General features: G+C 43.9%; 1 protein-coding gene across 5 annotated transcripts in view; it reads left to right on the forward strand.

Annotated features, from left to right (window-relative positions):
- Positions 1–1,296: 1,296 nt before the first annotated feature.
- espn (espin) overlaps positions 1,297–23,234 on the forward strand; it is a 37,197-nt gene continuing 15,259 nt past the window's right edge. For 2 of the 5 annotated variants that reach the window (XM_086110330.1, XM_086110332.1), the window contains exons 1-10: positions 1,297–1,957; positions 2,737–2,930; positions 10,440–10,626; positions 10,801–10,983; positions 12,571–12,702; positions 12,981–13,245; positions 13,717–13,994; positions 17,912–18,073; positions 21,799–22,036; positions 22,984–23,037. In XM_086110330.1, the coding sequence (XP_085966456.1) occupies positions 1,301–1,957; positions 2,737–2,930; positions 10,440–10,626; positions 10,801–10,983; positions 12,571–12,702; positions 12,981–13,245; positions 13,717–13,994; positions 17,912–18,073; positions 21,799–22,036; positions 22,984–23,037 (2,350 nt within the window). In that variant the 5' untranslated portion in view covers positions 1,297–1,300. Of the gene's footprint in view, positions 1,958–2,736; positions 2,931–10,439; positions 10,627–10,800; positions 10,984–12,570; positions 12,703–12,953; positions 13,246–13,716; positions 13,995–17,911; positions 18,074–21,798; positions 22,037–22,983; positions 23,038–23,234 lie in introns of all 5 variants that reach the window. The other 3 variants (XM_086110326.1, XM_086110331.1, XM_086110333.1) reach the window with 3 other exon arrangements.

A 23,234-nucleotide genomic window follows, 5' to 3' on the forward strand; every position in this document is an offset into this window, starting at 1 on the left:
TTGTGCGGCCTGGTACCAAATGCCCCGAGGACCGGTACCGGTCCACGGCCCGGCGGTTGGGGACCCCTGATCTAGTGAGAGGAGTTCTAGCGCTTTTTGATTTGGGGGATTGGTGAGTTTGTCGACCAGAGCGAATGTAGTGTGCACAGAGGTGTCAAATAAAGGTCCAGCCAAGCTTTAGCCACAGGTGCTTCTACTCAACTAGTAAATAAATAATTAATGAGGCTCCCTGTCCCAAACATGGTGGACTACAACTGCCCCCGCAACAAAAGGAAGATGCGCGATTTCTACACCGAGCGCTCGGGCGCCTCCCTACCCCGTTTGTACTTTGTAGTATTTCAGCATTCTTTGTGCTCACTAAATCACAGTAGGCATTATGATCAACTCAATCAACACAGATTAAAAGAAAATATAGTCATATGTAGCCCTATATTTAGAGCATTGTTTGCCAACAGTTATTGGGTGAAGACATCCACGTTCAAACAGTGCTATGAAACACCACCAAACAAAATGTCACCAAAAAGTATGAATATTGAAATAATGCTGATCTTCTCTGAATTTATCCCAATTTCTCCAGTGGAGAATTTGGTCCTGTTTAGTTGAACCCAAAGCTCATATACTTGAAGGTGGACAAGATGTGCAGTTTTTTTTTGTAGCTTCTGCCATCTGATATATGGCAAATTGAACCAAGATATATCAATACTGAAATTAATAAATCATTTTCAGATCAATTAAGTGAATCTGTACTATCCCGCAGCATCCCTGATGTTCTCTCATAACACACTGCTGTACCACGCTGCCTTGATTTGAATCACTCAATTATACTTGTAAAATAGAGGAGAAAATATTTGAATGGTTTCTTTTTGACACATAGACCGAATCTACATGCCCATCCAATCCAATCCAATATTTTAGCAAGTTGACACTCAAGATTAGCGGGCCACATAAAATGATCTGGCGGGCCGGATCTGGCCCCCCGGGCCTTGAGTTTGACACCTGTGCAATAGGTGGCTATCTCCAGGGCAGTACATAAGTGAGCATGTTGGCACAGCCATGTAATGTTACATTAATTGTGGTAGCGGTTGTTTTTACTTGAAAAAGAAACGATATTTTGGTCAAACAAATTGACCCCCCCCCCCCCCCCCCCCCACACACACACACACACACACACGCACACTTTTCAGCGCGACAGTTTTCGCACTGGCCCTTTAACTGGTGAGCCGATTTCCCCCAACGCAACCACCTATAACAAGCTCAACGAACCTCCCCCTGATGGATTATTTAACAGGCGCTCAGTCCCATGTCGCCATCTGCCAGAAGAGGAAAAATACTCTACTTGTTGAAAAACAAACTGGCCGAAGGAGTCAATGACATTCAAATAAGCGAGCGTGCGCAACAGGTGCGCCAGCCAGCCTCCCTGCAGGAAGACGCGCGCAAAGAGAGCAGGTCAGTTTCCAAGTTGAAACTACTTAAGAGTAATGGACTGACTTTGGATGGATGCAGAGAGAAATTGGGAGCTCGATGTGATGAACGGTTTCCGAACGCCGAGGTTATCCTCGCGGTGAGGCAGTCGGGACTCAAGCGTAACGGAAAAAGGAAGGAAGGAAGGACTCCGGAGGGGGCGGCGGCGGCGGTCGTCGTGCAGCTTGCGGCAGCCATGGTTGTCGAAGGGGAGCGGACGCTGCTGGCCGCAAGGCAGGGTGACGTGCAAACCCTCAAAGCGCAATTCGCGACCAAATCGCTGACGAGAGACGTGAAGGACGCACTGGGGGCCTCCGCCGTCCACCACGCAGCCCGGGCGGGCAAACTGGCTTGCGTGCGCTTCCTGGTGGAGGAGGCCGGGCTGCCGGGCCACTGTCTGGCCAACAACGGGGCGAGTCCGGCGCACGATGCCGCAGCCACGGGCAACCTGGCGTGCTTACAGTGGCTGCTGACCCAAGGTGGATGTCGCCCGGAGGTGAGTGGGTGGCTACTGAAAGGATTGAGGGCTCTTCTGTAATCGTCGCAACTATAGTTGTGGAAAAATTATCAATGGAGATTTCAACACGCGTGCAGTCTGGCCACAATTACTCTCGACTTTGAAATTTGGAAGAATGCAAGCATCCTGTGCACCCCATCCGCGTATTCGGCCCAAGCGAACACTATGGGGTCAACAAGTGGGCACCCTCACCACTCATGCTCCGATGATCCATTTTGTTTGTTGATGTTTTGAAATTGAACCCACAAAACGTCCGTTTTGAAAAGGACTTTTCTCATGGTTTGATTTCAAAGCAATTAGCTTCTGCATGTTTGTTTCCACGCAGATTTATTTGGAATGGCAATTTGAAATGAACATGTACAGCGACCCGGCATACCACTGTAATTTAATATTTAACCCTGTTGGAAAATAATTAAATCATGCTCGATAAATCTGATGGCTTCAAACCAAATGTGTAGTTTGTAATTTAGTCCTTTTAGTTTGTGTTCAAAGTTTTCTCTTCATTGCTCAGTACAAGAAAGCCATTGTGGCAAAGCTTCTGCTTTCTATAGGAGTAAACATTTGCGGTCTGTGATTGTCGATGGGCAATGATGACTTATCACGGTGGAGTTTCAAGCATGAATATTTCTGACCTTTCAGGTCACGGGTTGATTTCTGACAGGTTTTGTTATTTAAGAGGCCTGACTGCAGCGATCACACTTTTGGATGGGTGGTATGTTGAGGCACAGGCGAGCGCTGCCACTGTGTTTCGGTTGCAGGACAAAGACAGTTCCGGCGCCACCGTTCTCCACCTTGCCTCCCGCTTCAGTCACCATGAGATCACAGACTGGCTGCTCAAGAGCGGGGAGGTGGACCCCGGGGCTGCCACTGACACAGGCGCCCTACCTGTTCACTACGCCGCTGCCAAGGGAGACCTGTCCTCGCTACGACTGTTACTGGGGCACAGCCCAAAGTAAGAACAATAAGTCAGTTTTATCTCCGCAGGGGTCGATGAGTCCACTTGTTCGTCTTTTCAAAAGAAGGGCTGTTGATTGGATGTTCACATTGGACAGTTTCTTCAGAACTCGTGCTTCTTTTTTTTCTGAAAGGGAGTTTAGGTGACACACTTTAGTTTGAGTACAAACCACTTTTTGCATTTACGCTCCAAAAGGACATAAAAGCTACAATTAAAATTGATCAATCTTGCCACGCCATTTATTGTGTACACATTATCGTGCATTCAACATGTTCAGCCCAGGTAATGTTTAAACAGGATACTCGAGTCGTAGAATTTGTACGTCTTCCTATTGGGTCTATTTTCTCAAAATAATCTAAATTGATTGCTGAAATTTTTAGAAAATAGGACTTCATAGCTTTGCATTTCTATACACACAGTATCCTTTTAAAATGACTTGAACAGATCAACCGTATATGTGAGTACAGTGGCACTTCGAAGTTGAAACCAAATCCATTCCACTCGATCGCAGTGATTCCCCACCAAGGGGCCGTTGCGCCTTCGTGTACCGTGAGAGGTGATCAAGGGTGCTTGTGGGAAAATTTCACATAATTGGTTCGGGAAATTATTCATTAGAAAGATGTCTTTGTTCGGTGGCCTCTCTCTGCAGAGGTAGCGGGTTCAATTCCAGCTGCGGCCTCCTTGTGTGGAATTTGCATGCTCTCCCCGAGCCTGTGTGGGTTTTCTCCGGGTACTCGGGTCTCCTCCCACATTCCAAAAACATGCATGGCAGGCGGATTGAACACTCAAAACTGTCCCGAGGTGTGATTATGAGCGCGGATGGTTGTTCGTCTCTGTGTGCCCTGCAATTGGCTGGCAACCGGTTCAGGGTGTCCCCTGCCTACTGCCCGAAGACAGCTGGGATAGGCTCCAGCGCCCCCTGCAACCCTTGTGTGGATAAAGTGGATCGGATGTCATTTACGTAAAACTGAATATTTATGTACTGTATATTTGTTCTTTAAATATGCAGTTAAGATCAATGACTTGTGGTAGAGTATCAAAGGGTCTAAGAATAGTACTTATGTACAACTATGTGAAAAAAGATGGAGGGAAAAAATCTCTTGGTGTTGGGGTGGCAATAGAGTGACAGGGCGTGGCCATGGCCACCTCTGGCCACCATGTAGCTCCGCCCCTGTGTGCAGGGAGATTTTTCAAATTTAAAAGATGGTTGCATTGGTTCAAGATAACACTGCTTTTTAGGTTCCAATGAAGCATAATATTCGCAAAATGGGGTAAATCTAATTGGCACCATTCAGTTGCGCTTTTGTCGGTTAGAAGCAAATTTCAAAATTGAGCCTGAAAAAAAAATGTGCAAGGTGTACACAGTACTGGAAAAAAAAAACATCCTCTCAAAACCTACTCAGTGCAAACAGTCAATGTTACATTGTATGGCTGCTCATGTTAAAAGCGAACACACCTACGTTTTGTTCTCAGAGTCGACTCTGCTGTACTTAGTAAACAAGTCAGGGCTGTTGCAAAAACAGCAGAGTGAATAAGCTTTGAGGCTCACGCTGGTGAATGTGCTTTATAGTCTGGCACGGACCAGACTGAACTTTGCTTTTCAGATTGCAGTTTTGCAATCTAAATACTTAAATCCATTTTAGGGGGTGGGGGGGGGGACACCATCTTGGAGCTTTGCATCTGTTAAAAACACTGCAACTTTCATGTGCTACTCATGCAAGTTATTTAGAAGTCTTTTACATGGTTGAGAGAGTCTGGCCACACACTCTCCGTTGTACTTCATCTCCAACAGTGTTGGGGGTGAATTTGGGAGTTTTGACATCGACTAGTGCTGTTCAACTGCATGGATCAATACGTTGGCCATATCGTGTACAGTACGTGCATTGGATCTAACATATCAGACCGCACTGTGTCAAATTAATATCAGAAGGTGGATGTGTTCTTGTTGTTGTTGTTGTTGTTGTTGTTGTGCGAGTGCCACTTGACAATTACTGTTCTTAATCAGCGCCGAGTCAGACCCGATCATGGTTTGCAGAGATAACACCGGACTGAATGATTGCCATGGACACTGCTAACACATTAAGGAGGCGGAGTTATCTTTTCAAACAAGAGTTACAAACACCAAAACGGCACAAATCACAAGGCAACCTCATCCCAATCAGCAGCCGGGTCATTCGCGGTTCGACAAAGTTCGAGTCGCGACACAGACACGCTCCTTTCAGTCAGCTTACTTTAAAAAAAATCTGAGGCCTGGGGCTTTGTTTAGCGAGAGAGTGGAAAATTTGGGGTTTTTAGAGGGTCGGACTGAGGGGCAAAGCATTGTTGAATTAAAAATGATTTGTGAATTTCAAGTCTTCGGTCTTGGCCGAAATTAAGGTATTCCAAATGTCAGCAAGGCAATGTCACGTTTCATGACATCTTTGTGCCAAAATGCTGATTAGAAACTGCATAATGTACTACTCTGGATGTTGCACGCTATTACAAATATCCCAAAATAGGAATGTGATGACTCAACAGACTTTCTCAACCTGTATGTGCTATGCATTCTATAATGTACATCAGTGGTCCCCAACCCCCGGGCCCCCCCGAGTTATTTGGCACCGGGCCGCACAGAAAGAATAAATAGCTTAAATTACTTCAGTTTTATTCATTTCGGAATCCGAAACGTTTTATTTTGAAAAATACCGAATTCTCTTTTACATCCGTCTACAGTATGTCACTCTTGATACAGGTCAAGGCACTCTTCTGGTCACGTGATAGGTTACCGTTAAAATGAAACCCAGGAGCTAGCAAAATGAGTAAAAAAAACAAACGTCTTTGGGAAAGTTTCTTTGGGAATGGGAAAAGGCCCAGCCAGGAGACAGAAGAGGAGCGTGCGACTTTTAAGGAAATGAAGGCTACATTTAATAGACAGTATCAGGAGTCCTACTTAAAATACGGATTTATTTTAACGGGAGATTCCCATGCACCAAGCCCACTCTGCATAATATGTGGTGATACGGTGAGTCGTATTTTCCATGCATTTTGTATTTGCCGTGTATCTTATTTTGAAGGCGCGTTTAAACGTTAACATAGCGACCAGAGAGCATTGCAGCCAGATAGGACGTTCCTCGTGTCATGATTCGTGTTTATTATTATGTTTATAAAATACCACAGTTTTCATGCAGCTCATATTATATTATTTTGTTGTATCTATCCGGCCTTAAAGGCCGGTCCCTGAAAATATTGTCTGACATTAAACCGGTCCGTGGGGCAAAAAAGGTTGGGGACCGCCGTTGTACATGCTAAAAATGGAGCCGTTCCAATGTTTTCTAATGGGCCCGCAAGCTTTGTTGCATAGCTGCTGAAACTTTCATGAGCCCCGTGCAGGAAAACAGCTCCCTGAGAGCCGGGGCCCCATTCACTCTCCTCCCCTTCCTCCCCCTCCTCCTCTCCTCGCTGTTTGTCACCATCTCCACAGCGACGCACAGTAGCGCCAACGTGCGATAAGCTAATGAAGAAAGCAAATACGTTTGAATAGCCAAAGCTCAAACTGACCGCTGGCATTGTTTGCGGCGGCGAGATAAGCATTCTGGTTTCAGGATTTATTACGAGCAGCAAATTTATATCCAAGAGTTTTAAGAGGTTGTTGGATGGCTCAGGCTTGTTCCAGTTGAGCAATCGCAAGGATAACGTGAGCGTTACATCATCAGTCTAGTACCTGGCATTGTAACTACAGAAAAACAAAGATTATGGTGCATATCGTACATTACCGTTTTGTGGCTCATTATTTGGCGGTAGAATGAAACACTTGGTTTTGCTGGAAAGTCACGTGGTCATTAGCTTGCTTTTTCGTTTGAGCATGAATTTTAAAAATGAATTTTACAAAATTTTGGCAGCCCGTCATTTGTCATGTTCGTCACTGTCAGTCCATCATTTCTTCAAGCCGAACCAAACGGTAATTATTAGTCCGTCATGTTATTTTAATCGCACGTCCGTCTGTCAATTTCATTGGTCAGCGAGTCTGTCAGTCGGTCCGTCCACCCTCCCCCACAAAAAAAAGGCATCCATTAAGCATCCTGATCAGATGTCTGAGCGACCTCATCTTGCAGCTCTCTATGCGGAGGAGCAGTGGCTCGACTCTTAGCCCCCCATCTTCTCACCCCATCACTAAAGGGCTGCACAGTCAAATTCCATCTCTATAAAAGTATTCATTTTCAATATAGATACAGTCAAACCTCGGTTTTCGAACGTTTCTGTTCTCGACCAAATCGGTTTTTGACCAACAATTTCGAATTTTTTATGCCTCGAATGACGACCGAATTTTGGTTCTCGAACAAACTGAGCCGCACTTGAATGCGTGACTTGACCCCTCACGCCTTCCTTACACGAGGAAGACACTTCCTCGTGTAGTGTTCCATTGTGCACAGACATGTTCAAGAAAGATTTTTTTTTTTTTTTTTTTTTAAAGAGCGTGGTTTCGGTTTTTGGAACAAATCGGTTTTCGAACAGCCTTCTGGAACGGATTATGGTCGAAAACCAAGGTATGACTCTATATTTTTTTTACAAACCAAAAAGTAGCCTGCCGACTAATGGATGAACAAGCCAACACCAAGACACCGCTCTAGATCTCTATACGCTCTCTTTGTGCCATTTTGTTATATATAAAAATATACATTTGGATTTGTGACATTCCACTTGCCGACTCAAGCGGCACATCCTTTGTACTTGGAGACTGCATTTTACGAGTACAAGATTTACAACACATTGTCAAAGTCCAGGTGGATAAATGCCATTGTCAGTGAACAGGGGTTCACAACACTTACCTTTTTTCTGTCAATTATTTGACAGAAACGAGAAGAATAAAATTCCAGATAGACGATATAATTTCTTCATATGTTCGTTTGGACGTTTGCTCTTACACGATTAGAGCGAAGAGCTCCAGATTGAGATTGATGCTGATATTTTTCTAATACTGGCAATGTAATCTTTAAAGCAGATACAGTCCATACTGCAATCCAGAGGAGGGTAATTTACAAAATTTTGCCGGTCCGTCTGTCATCATCAGTTCGTGATTTTTTTTTTAAGCCAAACCAAACGATAATCGTCAGTCAGTCAGTTGTTTTTTTGTTTTTTTTTAAACTGCGCTTCAGTAAATTTCAACGGCCCTCCAGTCTGTCTATCGTCGGTCTATCAGTCTCTCCCTGCCCCCCCCCCCAAAATAACAAACGTCGTGGTCCAACAGATGAAAAATCCAATGTGATTAAAATGGTAAATAGAGTGCATTTTTTACATCAGCGTATCTATGGAAGTAACACTGCTTATTTTCAACCCCGTGAACAAACACACGAGACAGGCAAGGCATCGTTCTGTCAGTCATTAGCATTAGTGACGGACTGAGGGGTCCGTTGATACTCGACCCAATTAGTGACGATTACACTGACGGACGAAAACCCACCTGTCAATGCGTCATCCGTCCTTTAAAAAAACTTAAATAAAATAAATTCCCGTCATTCATCAATTGTCAGCAAAACGGAGAGATCTGTCAGTGACGGAGTGACGGACCTTCCGTCGGTACTGACGGAATACGCACCTCTCCTTATATCTACAGTACGTACAATACTGAAATGATTGCAAAGCCTATTTAACCCTTTCAGGGACAGCGATTACTACGGTGGACAGTTTATCATGTTAACAGGCTCTGGAGTGCACGAAAGGGTAAAAATCAATCAATCAGTGTTTTTGGAGCCTACGTGTAGAACAAGTGCGACAGCATATTCACTTGGTGGCTTCTTCACCTTTCAATCCTTGCGACTAAAGCCAGCAGACTCACAGGCTGTGAGTCTACTGATCGCGGGTGCCACAAAAGCGATACAATAGCATCATCTGTCCTCGATTGAGGCACGATTTAGAAAATCTTCAAAGGTAGAGCTGTAGACTCTGAAATGGTGTCATTTCCCCTCATAGGAGATGTAATCATTCAAATCAAAGTTCTTTTTTGTTCCAAATGCTTTGCTTATACCATTAAATGTGTTATTTCCCCACAACATCCTGCATTATTTAGGGAGGTCAAGCCAGTCAGTCTGTAACGATCCGATATCACTTGAGTTTGTTCGTCAATGACTTGAACAAGATAAATGACGCCGTACCACGTCGCTGGAAATGTATGCACTTGAGAATGTGATACCGCTTTGAGGTGTTGTCACACAACCTCCTCGCGCGTACCGTTGAGACAGTACATACTGTCGGCCTATCCGTATTTCGCTTCAATGTCTTTTTTGTCAGTGGCGCATTTGCCTTGAGTGACACCCTATCAAGTAGAAGCTTGACTGGGTCAGGTTTGTCTCGACGGGAAAAGCAGCGCCTTTCACTTTTTTTTTTTTCCACCTTGTCTGTGGCGAGTCATCACATACCCGAGCCACCTTCACCAGTGCTAACCCTCCATTAAGCACAAAGCCAGTCTGGCAAAGCCATTGGAGTGGTAATCCTCTTAGGGAGACGCATTGCTCATTTGTCCGTGTCCAGATAAAGCACAACTTTAGCGGATTTAGTGGGGAAGTTCCTGGTCACTCCCTGACCTCCCTGTGTAGGACAAGGATAGATATAAGGGATGGGATTTGTTTTCTCGGGATGCTTGGCTAAGAGCCTTGCGACAAAAAAAAAAATAATTTTGAAGTACAGTATTATTGGTAGCGACTTAAAAAGAAAAAAAAACGAGCTATTGCCAAAGACAAAAGGTCGAGGATCTTCGTTTCAACTGTGCATCTTTATTTTGTTTAGTTGTTTTCATTAAGCCCTCACGCAGGTTTCCCAGTGTTTGTATTTTGAGGCTCTGTCTAAATGCTTTGCATTGTGATTTGAATCGCAAATTCTTCACCGACTGTACGCTTGGTCGCCCTTAAGACGATTGCTGACATAAGATACTGTATAACAAACAGCTGAAGGTGGAAATGACATCCAGACCCCCCGGGCATTGTCCGCACGTTTGTGGCTGGCTGTTATATCACATCAAACAAAGTCGTTGCTCATTTTGTGTTTGCAACGATCTCATGCGCTAAGTTATTAAATGACATGATCTATTGCTACGATGATACCCATCGACGCGATAGATATCATCCCATACTTTGCAAGCCCTAGCATTGTCGTTTTAATTGCCATTTTCAATCTCTTTGACATCGTAAAAATAGTAGGACAGTGACAATAATGTCTCGCGTGTAGCGCTACCGATTTGTGAAACGCAGTAGTACAAATGTCTTCTTGCCAAAACTCACATCTCCAAATAAAAGACAATCTTTTCCCCCGCAGATCCAGTTCCCTTCGTAGATCGACCGAACTGCCGATTAAAGTGCAACGTCATACAGGTTAAATGGCTTACTTAAACCGTTAAGGCCCGTATTGACATTTCCTTTGTTCTTATTCGGTGGATGAAAGGAGGACAGGCCGCCCCGCCGTTTACATCCGCTCGCTTTTACAATCTGACCCGCGCGCATCTTAATTGAACCTCCTCCTTGTCTCCTCCCACGATAGTTTTATCAACTCCCAAACGAAGAATGGTGCCACACCCCTCTACCTGGCTTGCCAGGAGGGCCATTTGGAGGTCATCCAGTACCTGGTCAAGGACTGCGGAGCTGATCCACTCATCAGAGCCAATGATGGGATGACACCCCTGCACGCTGCTTCCCAAATGGGCCACAACACCGTCATTGTCTGGCTGGTATGCACGCACGCAACCATCTTGCGAACAAATCGAGATCGAAGTGTATTCGTCCATCCTTAGATCCGCGACGAGAAAATCTAGTCAGCTGTTTTAAGCCGCTCGATGAAGCAAATTTGAATCCGAAATTGTTGCTGGGGGCAGTTTAAAATAAGACCGCGAGTGTTTCCACAGATGAGTTTCACAGAGATCAGCCTGATGGACAAAGATGGCGACGGGGCCACAGCCATGCACTTTGCGGCCAGCCGCGGTCACGCAAAAGTTCTCAGCTGGTTGCTGCTGCACGGTGGCGAGATCGTCACGGACAACTGGGGAGGGACCCCCCTGCATGACGCCGCGGAGAACGGTGAACTTGAGGCGAGTGCGAGTGTTATTTTTCCTCATGCTATTTAAAGTGCTGTCTGATTATGCTGAGGTAAAAACAAAGACATTCACGCTGTCACTTCGGTTTTCACGCAAGACTGCCATTTTTTTAAATTAAAAATCTGGAGCCTACTTTGGCTGCCTATCTTTGGTCTGGTCATGTGCATAATGGAATTTAACATGATTAGTCTTTTTTTTATCACAGTGGAACTTCTAAGGTTGAACAAAATCTGTTCGAGGATGCTGGTCGACGTCTGATTTGTTCGTAATTTTCAAAACGATTTTCATGTAACTCCATGGACATATGTACAATCTTATGGTTTCCTCTAGACCAGGGGTATCAAACTCAATTTTGTCGCGGGCCACATTGTAGTTACCGTTTCCCTTGGAGGGCCGTTATGACTGTGTAACCCTATTAATAAGTCAAGAATAATGGTTTATTCCACTATTGTTTAAGTAACTCCAATGAGGGGTTTGCTCACAAGAAAATGCTTACAATATCTCTCTTTTTTATTACATATGAGAATTTGAAATTTTGGAACACATTTTAGCAAACATCATGGAAGTTGTCATTTTGATTTGCTTTCGTGGGCCACATAAAATGATGTGGCGGGCCAGATCTGTCCCCTGGGCCTTGAGTTTGACACCTGTGCTCTAGACGAAGGGTGCCCAATATTTTTGGACCTAAGATCTACTTTTTCATCAACTAACCTCAGTGTGCATTAACACACACACAAATACATGCACAGAGGCACACAAATGTTTGTTTTTGGGGTTTTTTCCCCCCTCTACACCCCTCGCAATCGACTTGGGAGCAATCTGCGAGCTATCGGTTGATCGCGATCGACGTAGTGGGCACCCTTGCTCTCGACCAGTGGTTCTTAACCTGGGTTCGATCGAACCCCAGGGGTTCGGTGAATCGGTCTCAGGGGTTCGACGGAGCCTCTGCCATGGAGGTTCTGACTCAAGATGTCAATTAGCTATGACACGCCCGCTTGGGCATCACTGGCTGCAGATGATTACATGACATTGCTTGTCCAATTAGTGCTGCAGGAAATTTAGTTCGCTCAGTAGTCACCGTAACTGTCTAGAATATTTTAAAAAAACTAAACTTACTAAACAATTGTATTTACTTTTTTCTGTTTTTAATAAATGGTTGTTTTTTTTAATGTCTTGAATTTATAAAAAAATATATATATATTTCTCACTAATGAAGGGTTTGGTGAACGTGCATATGAACCTCTAACAAGGTTAAGAACCACTGCTCTTGACATTAGATGTGATTAAAGGAAAGCGTTGGATGATAACGCCATGACACTCCTTGTTAATGTTGTTGAAAGAAAGATAAAGAGTTGCGAAAAAGGACCCAAAAAAAAAAGACAGCAACAAATAAAAATGAAGACCGCATTTTGACACAGAGTGTAACCTCTCGTGTGATCAACAAAATGTTCTTTGAGGGGTCTTGATCTGACCACTGCGTGATAATGAATATTTAGTGTTCAGACAACTTCAGAGGCTTAGAATCGCTGACTAAAATCTCGAACTACGGACAACTAATCTATGACTCATGTCCACCCTCAGTGCTGTCAGATTCTGGTGGTCAATGGGGTGGATCTGGGCATCAGGGACCAGGATGGCTTCACGGGGGCTGACCTGGCCGAATACAACGGACACTTCCAGTGTGCCAAGTATTTGCGCACTGTTGAGAACATGGTGAGCGATGGCATGAACCTGTCACTTCTCTTTCCGGGACTTCAGGTGAAAACGGCGGCGGGCGACTATTCTGAATATTTTAGATATTTTCCCCGCCGCCCCCCTTCCAACAAACCTGATTTTAAACGATCAGCTCGTTGGCAAGCTCTGCAGGAGCCTGATCACGACCCTGATCATTTGAATGTAAAACATGCTTGAGAGCAGCCCTCGAGGACCAGAGTCTAAGAGTCGACTATTTGTCTACTGTACAGAAAAATAACGTTGGCATCGTTCAACAGAGTGTGGAGCACCGGGTTTTGTCTCGGGACCCCTCGCTCGACCTGGAGTACAAGGAACCTGAAAACAAGCAGCAGGATTCGGGCCTCTCGTCCCCCAACACCACCATGCCCCCGACCAGCCAAGCGACCCACTTTGACATTAGTTCACCGGCCAGCTCCTTGTCTAACTATGGCTCGGACATCTCCAGCCAGTCCAGCACCGGGGAGAAGAGGAGCAGCTTAACATTGTCTCGAGGGACGCCGCTGAACACAGTCGCACACACAGGTCAACTTTTATACTAATACAAATTATAATCTTCTTACGTTTCATCTCCACCTGCTTTCAAAGGTTGCCTCGGGTGAATTTCACTTCATTCTAAACTATTCACCATTCAGGATTGAATAATAAGACATACAATATTGGTACTCAGAAAATTTGATCTCAAGAGTGGAGTCTTGTTTGTATAATTGCAATTAGACTGAAGCAAAAATCTGCAACCAGATTGCCTTACTGTACTTTAATTGAAAGGTGTAATCATGGTGCTGCTCTCTAGTGGCCAAACAGTAGACTGAAGCTTCAACTGAGTCTTGAAAAGTAAATTCGGGAGTGTACAATTTTTCACAGAGTGGAGTTCTCTTGCTCTTTTCCCATCTTATCATGCTCTGGTTCACTGCATGAAATCTTGAGTTAGCCTCCTTTAAAATAAGGCGTCAATGCACATGGGAATGAAATAAGGGGTCTGTTCTTCTGCTTCAGGTGCATCGGAGACAGCCATATCTGACATGCAAGCATACATGGACATGCTAAACCCAGACATCGACCCAGACAAGCCCAAGAAGAGTCCCGACCCTATTTCAACGCTCCCACCACCACCCACGTATCCACCACCACCTCCCCCGAATTCTCCTCCCATCCCGCCGCCGCCGCCCCCGTGCTATCCGGCACCGAAGCCCCCTCAGGAGGCCTCATCGGCGGAGTTTTTGAAAGTGAAAAGCAGCTTGCGCCATGTGGAGGGCAACAACAGGAAGAAAGAGGTAAAGACGGTTATGCAAATTGGAAAAGACGCACGCACGCGCCCACACACACACACACACACAGAGTGAAGTGAAGGTGGATGTAAAATTAACGGGGAGACTTTCTTCAAGATGTTGGAGTGTCTCTCTCTCTCTCTCTCTCTCTCTCTATGTATATATACATATATATGTATGTATATATATTTGTGTGTGTGTATATATATATATGTGTGTGTGTGTGTATGTGTATATATACTGTATGTATGTGTATATGTGTGTATATATATATATATATATATATACAGTATATGTGTAGAAAAATACCTGTATATGTACATACACACACATAAAAAGAGCGATCTAGCTAGCTAGTATATCTATAGCTAGCTAGCTAAAGATATACATCTTTGAGTTCAGCTCATGAAAAAACAAGTGTTGCATCTATATCGATATTTTTTGGCCGTAGTGTAGTTTAAGGATGATGGTAGAGTACATCCAAAGTAGCTAAGTAAGTACAAAAGTCATCATGTAAGATTTTCTTTGGAGCTCCCAAAGAAGACGACCGGCCCGAGTGATTGGGATCCATTTGTCACCAACTGCCATCGCTCATTGTGCCTCGTCATTTGGACCATTGCTCTTATGTAACAGTGGTCACAAAGATGTTATTGTGTTGGCATGGCTCACAAGGCTAATGAAGACACTCATTACTGAGGCAAGCCTTGGAGTTGGCACACCGCGCTTACTCTGATGGGTATGAACTCAATTACTGTAATCAATCTGGCCGCAGATCACTCAGCGATGTGCTTAAAGAGCTAGCACCGCTAAAATCAGCATCAACACCACTAAAAGTTGATAAAAATTTGCTTTAGTCAAGTGATTTATTGTTTGGCGCTTATTATATTCAACAAAGACAACTTCATTGCCAGTGAGAATCTCTTTCACTCAATGAGGTATTTATCTTCATGCTACCTGGTATCGGACTGTCAACCCTGGCGAATCATATGACCAAGATTGCTTCATCTGTAGAAACATGTTTTTATTTCTTTTCACAAAACCTCTCATACAAGGCAGACAGAATAAGTACTGTCAATCATTCCATGCGGTGGTAAGGTGGTTTTGCACTGATGTCAGAGGTAGTGAAAGTGTCCTGACGCATCAGACTGTCTCCAGGATGAGCTGTGTGTGCGTGTGTGTGTGTGTGCGCGCGTGTGTCATGTGGGAGGGAGGATTTTAATTAGTCTCGCTCCTTCTCATCGTTTTACCCAGAAGACCAGCCGGGCCGAGTCCTCATTAACAATTTAACCTAAGCCTCTCCTTGGGAGTGCGTGTGCGCGCACGCACACACACGTGCATATGATGTGAGCGTGCACAATGAACATAGTTAAAAAAAAAAAACAATGTACTCTGGGTGCTATAGCAACAGGGAACGCTTAACTCATCCAGGCGATCGGATGAACTTGCAGATGAAAAGAGCTTCAGTCGCCTCATTTGCGTCGACTCAAGTCCAATGTGTCGTGTGAATGAGGCGAACAAAAAAAAGACGTTTTGCCCGTCACAAATGCTGTCCGGAGTCGATGGACTTTGACACATACGATTTGTAAGATTTCTCTTCTTTGCACTGTACTGTACAAAGTACTGAGGTGTCTACATTATTATCAGTGCTGCGGTGAGTGAGGCACCTGCGTCTTTGTACTTTACATAACTGGGCAAGTGGGCCAATGGTTGTGGTGTGCAGGCCACTGGTGACATCATCACTTACCGCAAGGCGGGCCCACGAGGTTATTGATAAGGCCTTTGCGTAAAGTGAGACGGGCAGGTAGAGTGACAGGTGTAGCGCTGAGTGGGGGGAAGAGTCGACGCTCTGGATCTGGTGACAGCGAACTCTCTGGCTGGGCTTTGTGGCCGAGGCTCAGTCCAGACGAAAGGAAACATCCAGGAGACACTAACCGTCAAGGTAAGGTGTTGAAAGACCAAGGGGGCTTTGTAGTCCTCATGGCAAGGGCGGCGTTGCATTGTAAACTTTACGTTTGATTATCTTTGTCAGTGTTTTTAAGTCGCAGGATTCAGACTATAGCAGATAAATAGACGCTGAATGCGTTGCATTGTTTTTTAGTAAATGCTGCTGATCGGCTTTACTGTATCAACCGGTTGCTGTGAAGGAATAGTTGCTGGTTCTTGTAGAACAAAACTGCCGACTTATTCACCGCCTGTGACAATATATGAGGTAACAACCCAAGTAAATGTGCTTTTGAAAACAATGACCGGGTAAGCTTGTGCAATGCGTCCGGTCAAGTACATTGTACGGTACTACATGCAAAGGAAGGCCGTCGGCGTGTTTCTATGTCTTGAGATGTGAACGATATGTAATGGGGGGAGGGGGGTGTGGTGGCTTCGGGTTGTGGCGGGGTGGTGCGGTTGTTCAAACGGGTTGCCATTGTTGGGACCATCTCCCCGGAGGGTGATAATCAAACCATCCATCTGCGGACACTCCTCACATGACCATCTCACCTCCCCAACGACTAACCAGTTAGCAAAAGTTGCTAGGCTCATCACGGCTCTGAATGAGACATTGCTTAAAAAATTTTTGGAAAAAAGAGTGAGGTCAGTTGTCGTGTTAGTTTAACACTGGGCAACCGCTGAATGTCTGGGATTTTTTATTTTATTTTTTTTTAACGAAGGACATCAAACACCAATAAAAATGTGGTCAAGAATGTTTACAATTTATCAATATTTTGAGTGTGCAATGAAATGTAGATCACGAAAGCACTCCGGAATTTAGAATCTGGTCATGGACCACAACTTTCAAGGACAATACAGTATGCATGTAAAGTGGCACAAAAATTCAGAGTTCCAACCACTGTCAGGCATGAGGTCATGTGAGACATCAGTGCAGGATTAACTCGACACGTTTCCTTTATTTCTCGGCTTATTGCAGAAGTTGGATAGTTCCCTGAAGCAAAACTCATCACCATTCATGTTGTCGTATCTTCAAGTCTTTTATTGTCTTTACGTTTAACTATTGTGATGAACTTCTTTTTACGCTTTAACGACTGTCAAGAACATTCAATAAAATGCTTATAGAATGAAAAATGGGTTTATGTTGGCAGAACTTCTTTTTACACTTTAATAACTGTCAAGAACATTCAATAAGATGCTTACAGAATAAAAAATGGGTTATGTTGGCAACACTGATCCAGGATTAAATAATTTCTGGCATCAATATTTCCTTTGGGGGGAAACATTGCTAAAGTCAGTGGTTCCACAATGTCTGCTTGATTGTTACCCGGAAACCAAAGTGGTTATTTTTCAGGGGGCAGGAAAGTAAAACCCCACCAAATTCTGAAATGCATGTTTTCCAGCGGCAGCACAAAAATGCAATTCTGAAAATGAGGGCCAGCAATTAATGTCACGTGCCAACATGAGACCATGTTACGTACTGATTGAGTTCATTATTATAATCCACTGCTTATTCATCTTGAATCTTTTACTGAGACTTCCATTTTCGAGCTTTACAACTCCAGGAGATACTTTTGTGAAAGTGAAAGTCCTCTGTGGCCCTGTGGTATGCGCCTAAATGCACTCTCTTACTCCAAGCTGTAGATCAACTCTCATGCTGCTGACGTCATGTGATTCTTACCTGAAATACAAAGGCCAACGGTGCACCGCAGCTGAATGCAAGCCTTGTTCCGTTATTAAAATAAAGCTGCTTTGTCCACTGAAGGGTGCTAATCTGGAAAGAAAAGCCATTAAGCACCGTGTTGTCCGAAACCTTCCAGCAGAACTAATATCGGGCAAAATATTGTACGCAAAAAATGTTTTCCGCCTTTCCTTTAAAGTCTAATAGTGCCACACGTGAAACTCAATGGCAAGTGCATGCTAAGTGCTAAATTGAAGTTGCTTCAATACGTTTTTTCTTTTTGTTTTTTGTCTCTGTTTAGCAGCTGACGGTGGGAGATAACTACGACAAATTACGACGCGTCGACTCCAACAGAAAGTCGAGGAGCTTCAGTAAGCAGCCAAGCACTGGGGACTACTACAAGACCCTGGGGAGTGACAGCGCCGAGCTCCGTGGGAGCAAAGTCATGGCACCAAAGGAGGAGGTAACCGTCAGCACAGTGAAGCACGCGGCTGCACGTCAGACGGTGAATGCAATTACCGCATGCACTCGTCCAGTCAAACGTACGTTATACTGTATAACTATTTTTCTTTTTCTTTTTTTTTTTAAAGAGGATGCAAATGAAAATGGCAAAGTGTTGCAACTCATCATCAAGTCGTATTGTTCAGTATCTGCCTCACCTTTTTCTCCAGAGATTTTCGGTCGACGAGCTCGTGAAGAGTGACGAGGAAAACAAACAAACAAAAAAAAAAGAAGTCATGGCATGGCACCTGGGATTGACTATGACATGTTGTGAGACATTATTTAGCATTTTAGTCAATTTCTTTCTTTGGCCTTTCACCTTAGGATTCACAGGCGAATTCTGAGGGAATTGCAATTGCTATTTGATAAAAATTAAGGTTTGCAAAAAAAAAAAATTGATTCAATTTGATATCGCCATAGGCTTAATGAATGACACAAAGGTTTAGCTCAATGGCGGCTTGTCGGCATGAGGTTACCGCGGCGATATTTGCCTGCGCATTACGCCACTCAGCCGGTTACGTAATCTTCCGTCCTTTGGAGCTTTTTGTTTGCCACACGATGCAAACTGCACCCTCATTTCCATCACCTCTTGAGCCTCCACCTGGCCGTCTAAACTCTCGTCAAACAAGCCACAATGGAACAGACGTAGACAACCGGCTTAGTTCAAAGTCATCGTGACTTACAAAAGGATAAAAGCACTGACTATTTATTTGGATCTCATGTGGTAGCTTGCAATTTGTATAAATGTTCTCAGTTTCTTTCTTGTGGCGATATTTGAGAGCATACAAAAAGTGAATTAAAAAAAAGACCATGAGCGTATAAAAAAGAGTCACTGTATTTTCCATCATAAAAACATTTTTAAATGTGGTTTACAACAAATATGCACTCACAATGCTGCTTACTTGCCGTTGGGAGTAGTGAAGCCACTAGGAGCCATCTTACATTGCCATTCGCTCAGCCCGCCTAAATTGAGTACATTGATTCTCTCCGTGGCGTTTTGACATTATTTTCTGTCTCGACTTTGAAAATGCTACTATGTATGTCATACGGTTGTGCCAATAGCTTTGGGAGAAGCACTCCATGCACATCGTAGCGTAAAACACGGAATAATAGGAGTGGTTTTTTTGGGGGGGGCGGGAGACGATAGAAGTTCTCTGTCACAGTGGCAACGTAAGATGGCTGCCCTCTGGCTCCAGCCGCCTGTTGATGATCCATTCATATATGTGTTCATCTGACTGGTCGTTACTTGCACCCTGAGCAACTGTGATGTCATTTTCAATCGACGGCGTGTGGGAAAATGCCCGCCCGCTGAGATCCATAAAATGAGTGCATTTTGTTGTTTAATTCATAGTCCACAAACGCATTCATCAGAACACCGTGTTTAGTCTACTGGGGCCGCATCGAACATATTATTGTCAAGAAAAATTGAGACTTGACGTTCTTCTGTAAAATACTGCAAATCGAAGTGTTTAATAAGTTAACAACCGTAATTGAAGTAGATAAACAAACAGTTTTTCATATTAATTCTTGGTTCATTTGCCCGGGTTTTATTTTGGGTGTCACCAATAAGACCAAAATATTTCTGTACAAAGTATAATAAATATGATATTGTTTCTTATAATACTGTAATACAGATTATGGTAAGTTATTGCTTATATTTGCTCAAAAACATCTAAATATATATAATATGGGAAGAGAACCTTGAGGGAAAATAATTGCATATGAAATTGCAATTGCAATGTTGGGCGCTGTGGGTTTGCCATTCGATTACTTTTCATAGTCATTCAGCCCCAGTCGAGAGTCAGATTTGTTGTTTGAAACCCATCCAATTTGAGATGGTTGATTTCCATTTCAAATTTTCAAAGCTTCTATTGATTTATTTGTTCAGCGAGCTAGTTCTAAATCGACACTGGTTGCAAATCGTGAAATAGGAGGAGGTTCCACGTATGATCATCATTAAAACTATCATAAAATGGACATTTAAATAGGCGAAGAAACACCTGAAACTAACACGGCAAAGAAAATGACATCCATCCTTGAGCTGATTTCTTGCCGCATACCTCCACAGACATGAGAACAGGGCCTGTCAAACATAATCATCGGTCTCTGGGGCTGTATTACTATAATCTCACGGGAATCAGGAGTGGGGGGTGCTCGTCTGATATGGAGGATAATCCCCATTGAGCCAATTACAGCCTCCAGAGGGGCCCCTCCTGGTCTCAGAGGCTTCCTAGCAGATGGGACGGCTAATCAGCGGCACGTGCCGCCGGGCCTCGTCTGCACACTAACCTCCTCCAAACTCCCTGGGGAGGCTTGAGGAGTAAAGTGGGAGGGGGCGGGGGTCCGATGATGGGCACGCGTCCCAAGAATAAAAGGGGGCGGGGTCGATTCTTTGTCACGGTCCATTAACTCTCTTCCAGCAGGGTTATTGCACGCTTTCGGATCATGTCAGACGCGTGTAATGTGAAGGGGTGCGGTGGGTGGTGGGGGGGGGGGGGGGGTTGAAGCACTATCACTTACAGCAGCAGATGGCCCCGTGCCCAACAATTTAGCTTTGGTGTTTCCCCTGGAGAGTGGGTCATATTGGCTCTGTTGTTGTGTCTGTAAGAGTTGATTAAATACAGCGGAGGGAGGAGACCTCTGACATGTGTCACAATCAACAGTCTGTGCAGGAAATGCGATGTTCCGCTGCTCGAGCAGGTGTTTGAACGGGCATGCCTTTGCATGCCGGCAAAAAAAGATTCTTGACATGAATTGTCATCAATGGATGATCGTTTCAAAATGTATATTAAAACATTTTATTTTTGGTACCATCAATTACTGTTTTTTTTTTTCAATTTTTGAAAGAAAAAAAACAATTTGAAGTAAGCACAATGGCATTTCACAAAGAATGGTGACTAACAGTCGATTTACACCATTTCCCCCCCCCCCCCTCAATCGGGATACCGTGGAGCCCTCATGTAGCGCAAAGACCACCTGTGACGCTGCGGAGAATTTTCCAATTTGTCCAAACATGATGAATTATTCATTACGAACATACTGTATTTGCACATCTATACGTCTATTTATGCTGGCAATGTAAATTTAGTAAGTAAATTAAGACGAGCTCCATCATTATATCGGTACAGCATTCACTTCTTTTCATGTGGTGAGGTGCCATGAGATTGTTGTCATGTAAAACTGGTGTTTTTCATTCACGGAACATGATTTCCTTTTCATCCATCCATGTAAAGGCACCAACTCGTCAAAACAATCTCCTGTAAAAACAACTGAAGTCACTGTTTTACAGACCATATAAAACATTATCCAGTTTGGACCCCTTCCTGTAAAATCAGAGTCTGGGTAACAATTGAAATTGAACTTGCTTTGAAATTCTGCCTGCAGAGATTTAAGTGACCTTCTTTAACAAAAATAATAATAATAATCCACGCCAAAAGTCCTCTGGTCAGTTGTACAAGCGTTTAAAAAAAAATGAAAAAGAGCAATTGGTGGTTCCGTTCTGTTTCCTATCCCTTGCTTTCGAAGAGTCCTGAAAATGAGGCAATAGCAGAATTCAATTCAATTTAAAATGTATTTTATCAGCCGTCGTACGGGTTGCCATCATTTTGGCTCACACTGTCCTCTTGCATGCGCAGATTCCACACATCTGTGATATCACAAATCAAGAGAATACAATTCTCTGCCCAGGGCTCGGTTTTATTGGAGGAACCAGCCGACGGTTCCGCCCCAACATCTGAAAACGGCACCACAGAGGAAACCGTCCCGGCAGCAACTCCTCCACCACCACCGCCTCCACCACCTCCTCCTCCTCCTCCAAGCAACCCGACGCCAACACCCCCCGCACCGCCACCGTTGCCACAAAACACACCAACGACCCAGAATGACTCGGCCAACAAACAGCGACGCGCATCATCCTCATCAGCAAGTGAGTTTCCCTTGACCCCCAAAAATCACGACTGCAATTGAAAAGGGAAGTGTGTGTGTGTGGGGGGGGGGGCATATATTCACAACCAACTTTTTGTTCTCAAAAATTGGACTTTCCCTTTCCTTTTCTTCAAATCGATCACTTCTAGTGTGTCAAGTTCACATCCATGTTCAGTCTGAATTTCTGAAGAAAAGGATATTTTAGGCAGGCCGAAATCTATCAGGGTGTGCTTTGAGTCGAACACTCCAAACATGAATAATTGAGCTCAAAGTCATCATGCAGGGGCTACCATTACCCCGTGAACTGGTTTAGTGTTGTGCCATTTCCTAAAGTACCTCAGCGTGCTCTGTGCTGCTGACTGACCGTGTACTCCAACAAGTGCCACTTAAGTCTCCACTCCCCGCCCCCCAAAAAAAGAACAATTTAAATTGAATCAAAACAGCTCTGCTGAATTAAAGTTGAAAACAGTGTCGAACATTTATACTTTGTAAATTATTAAAGTCTCAATACATTATGTAATACTGTTAAGACAAAGGGTGCTATTTGGATTTTTTCATTTGGATTTGTTTTTTAATCAAGTGACAGTGTGCCATTTTTTTTAAACGTCAATAGCAGCTATTACAAAAAAAAAAATAACAAAGGCACAAATTCAAGAAACTGAATGAATAAGCTGAACTACTTAGTCTCGACCTTTGGCCCACAGTTAGTTCGCCAAACATTATAGTTTTGTATCACATTATACGTCTCTTTTTATGAATCAATGTAGACTTGGTTACAATCAGTAGGATCAAATTACTCAAATGCTTTTCATCATTTTCTTGACATTTTGATGTCATTGGTCTTTGTGTTCTTACTCTTGCTTTGTTCCTTCCATATGTGTCTGCTTACATTTGTTTATTTTCATCTCTTTGCCTGCCGTGGTCTTTCCTCACTGCTGCTCTTTCAAGGTGGCGGTCCCTCTGCCCCACAGGCAGAGGGAGGGGCACTAAGACAGATGAAGAGTAAGTAGAGACCACAAAACAACAGTGTACATTGAACCCCATCCCCCCCCAATAAATCTATTCCCTGATATGAAACAACAGGGATAGGCTGAAGCCCTCTGATTCATTGATTTTTGTAGGAAAGCCTTAAATTTGACACATTTTCCACATTAATTAAATAAACAAAAGCTATTACATTCAGTAGATTGTGTGTGTGT

The sequence above is a fragment of the Hippocampus guttulatus genome, chromosome 1 (genome assembly GCF_054856545.1).
Source record: "Hippocampus guttulatus isolate MCC_2025c chromosome 1, RoL_Hgut_1.0, whole genome shotgun sequence".
Lineage (NCBI taxonomy): Eukaryota > Metazoa > Chordata > Actinopteri > Syngnathiformes > Syngnathidae > Hippocampus > Hippocampus guttulatus.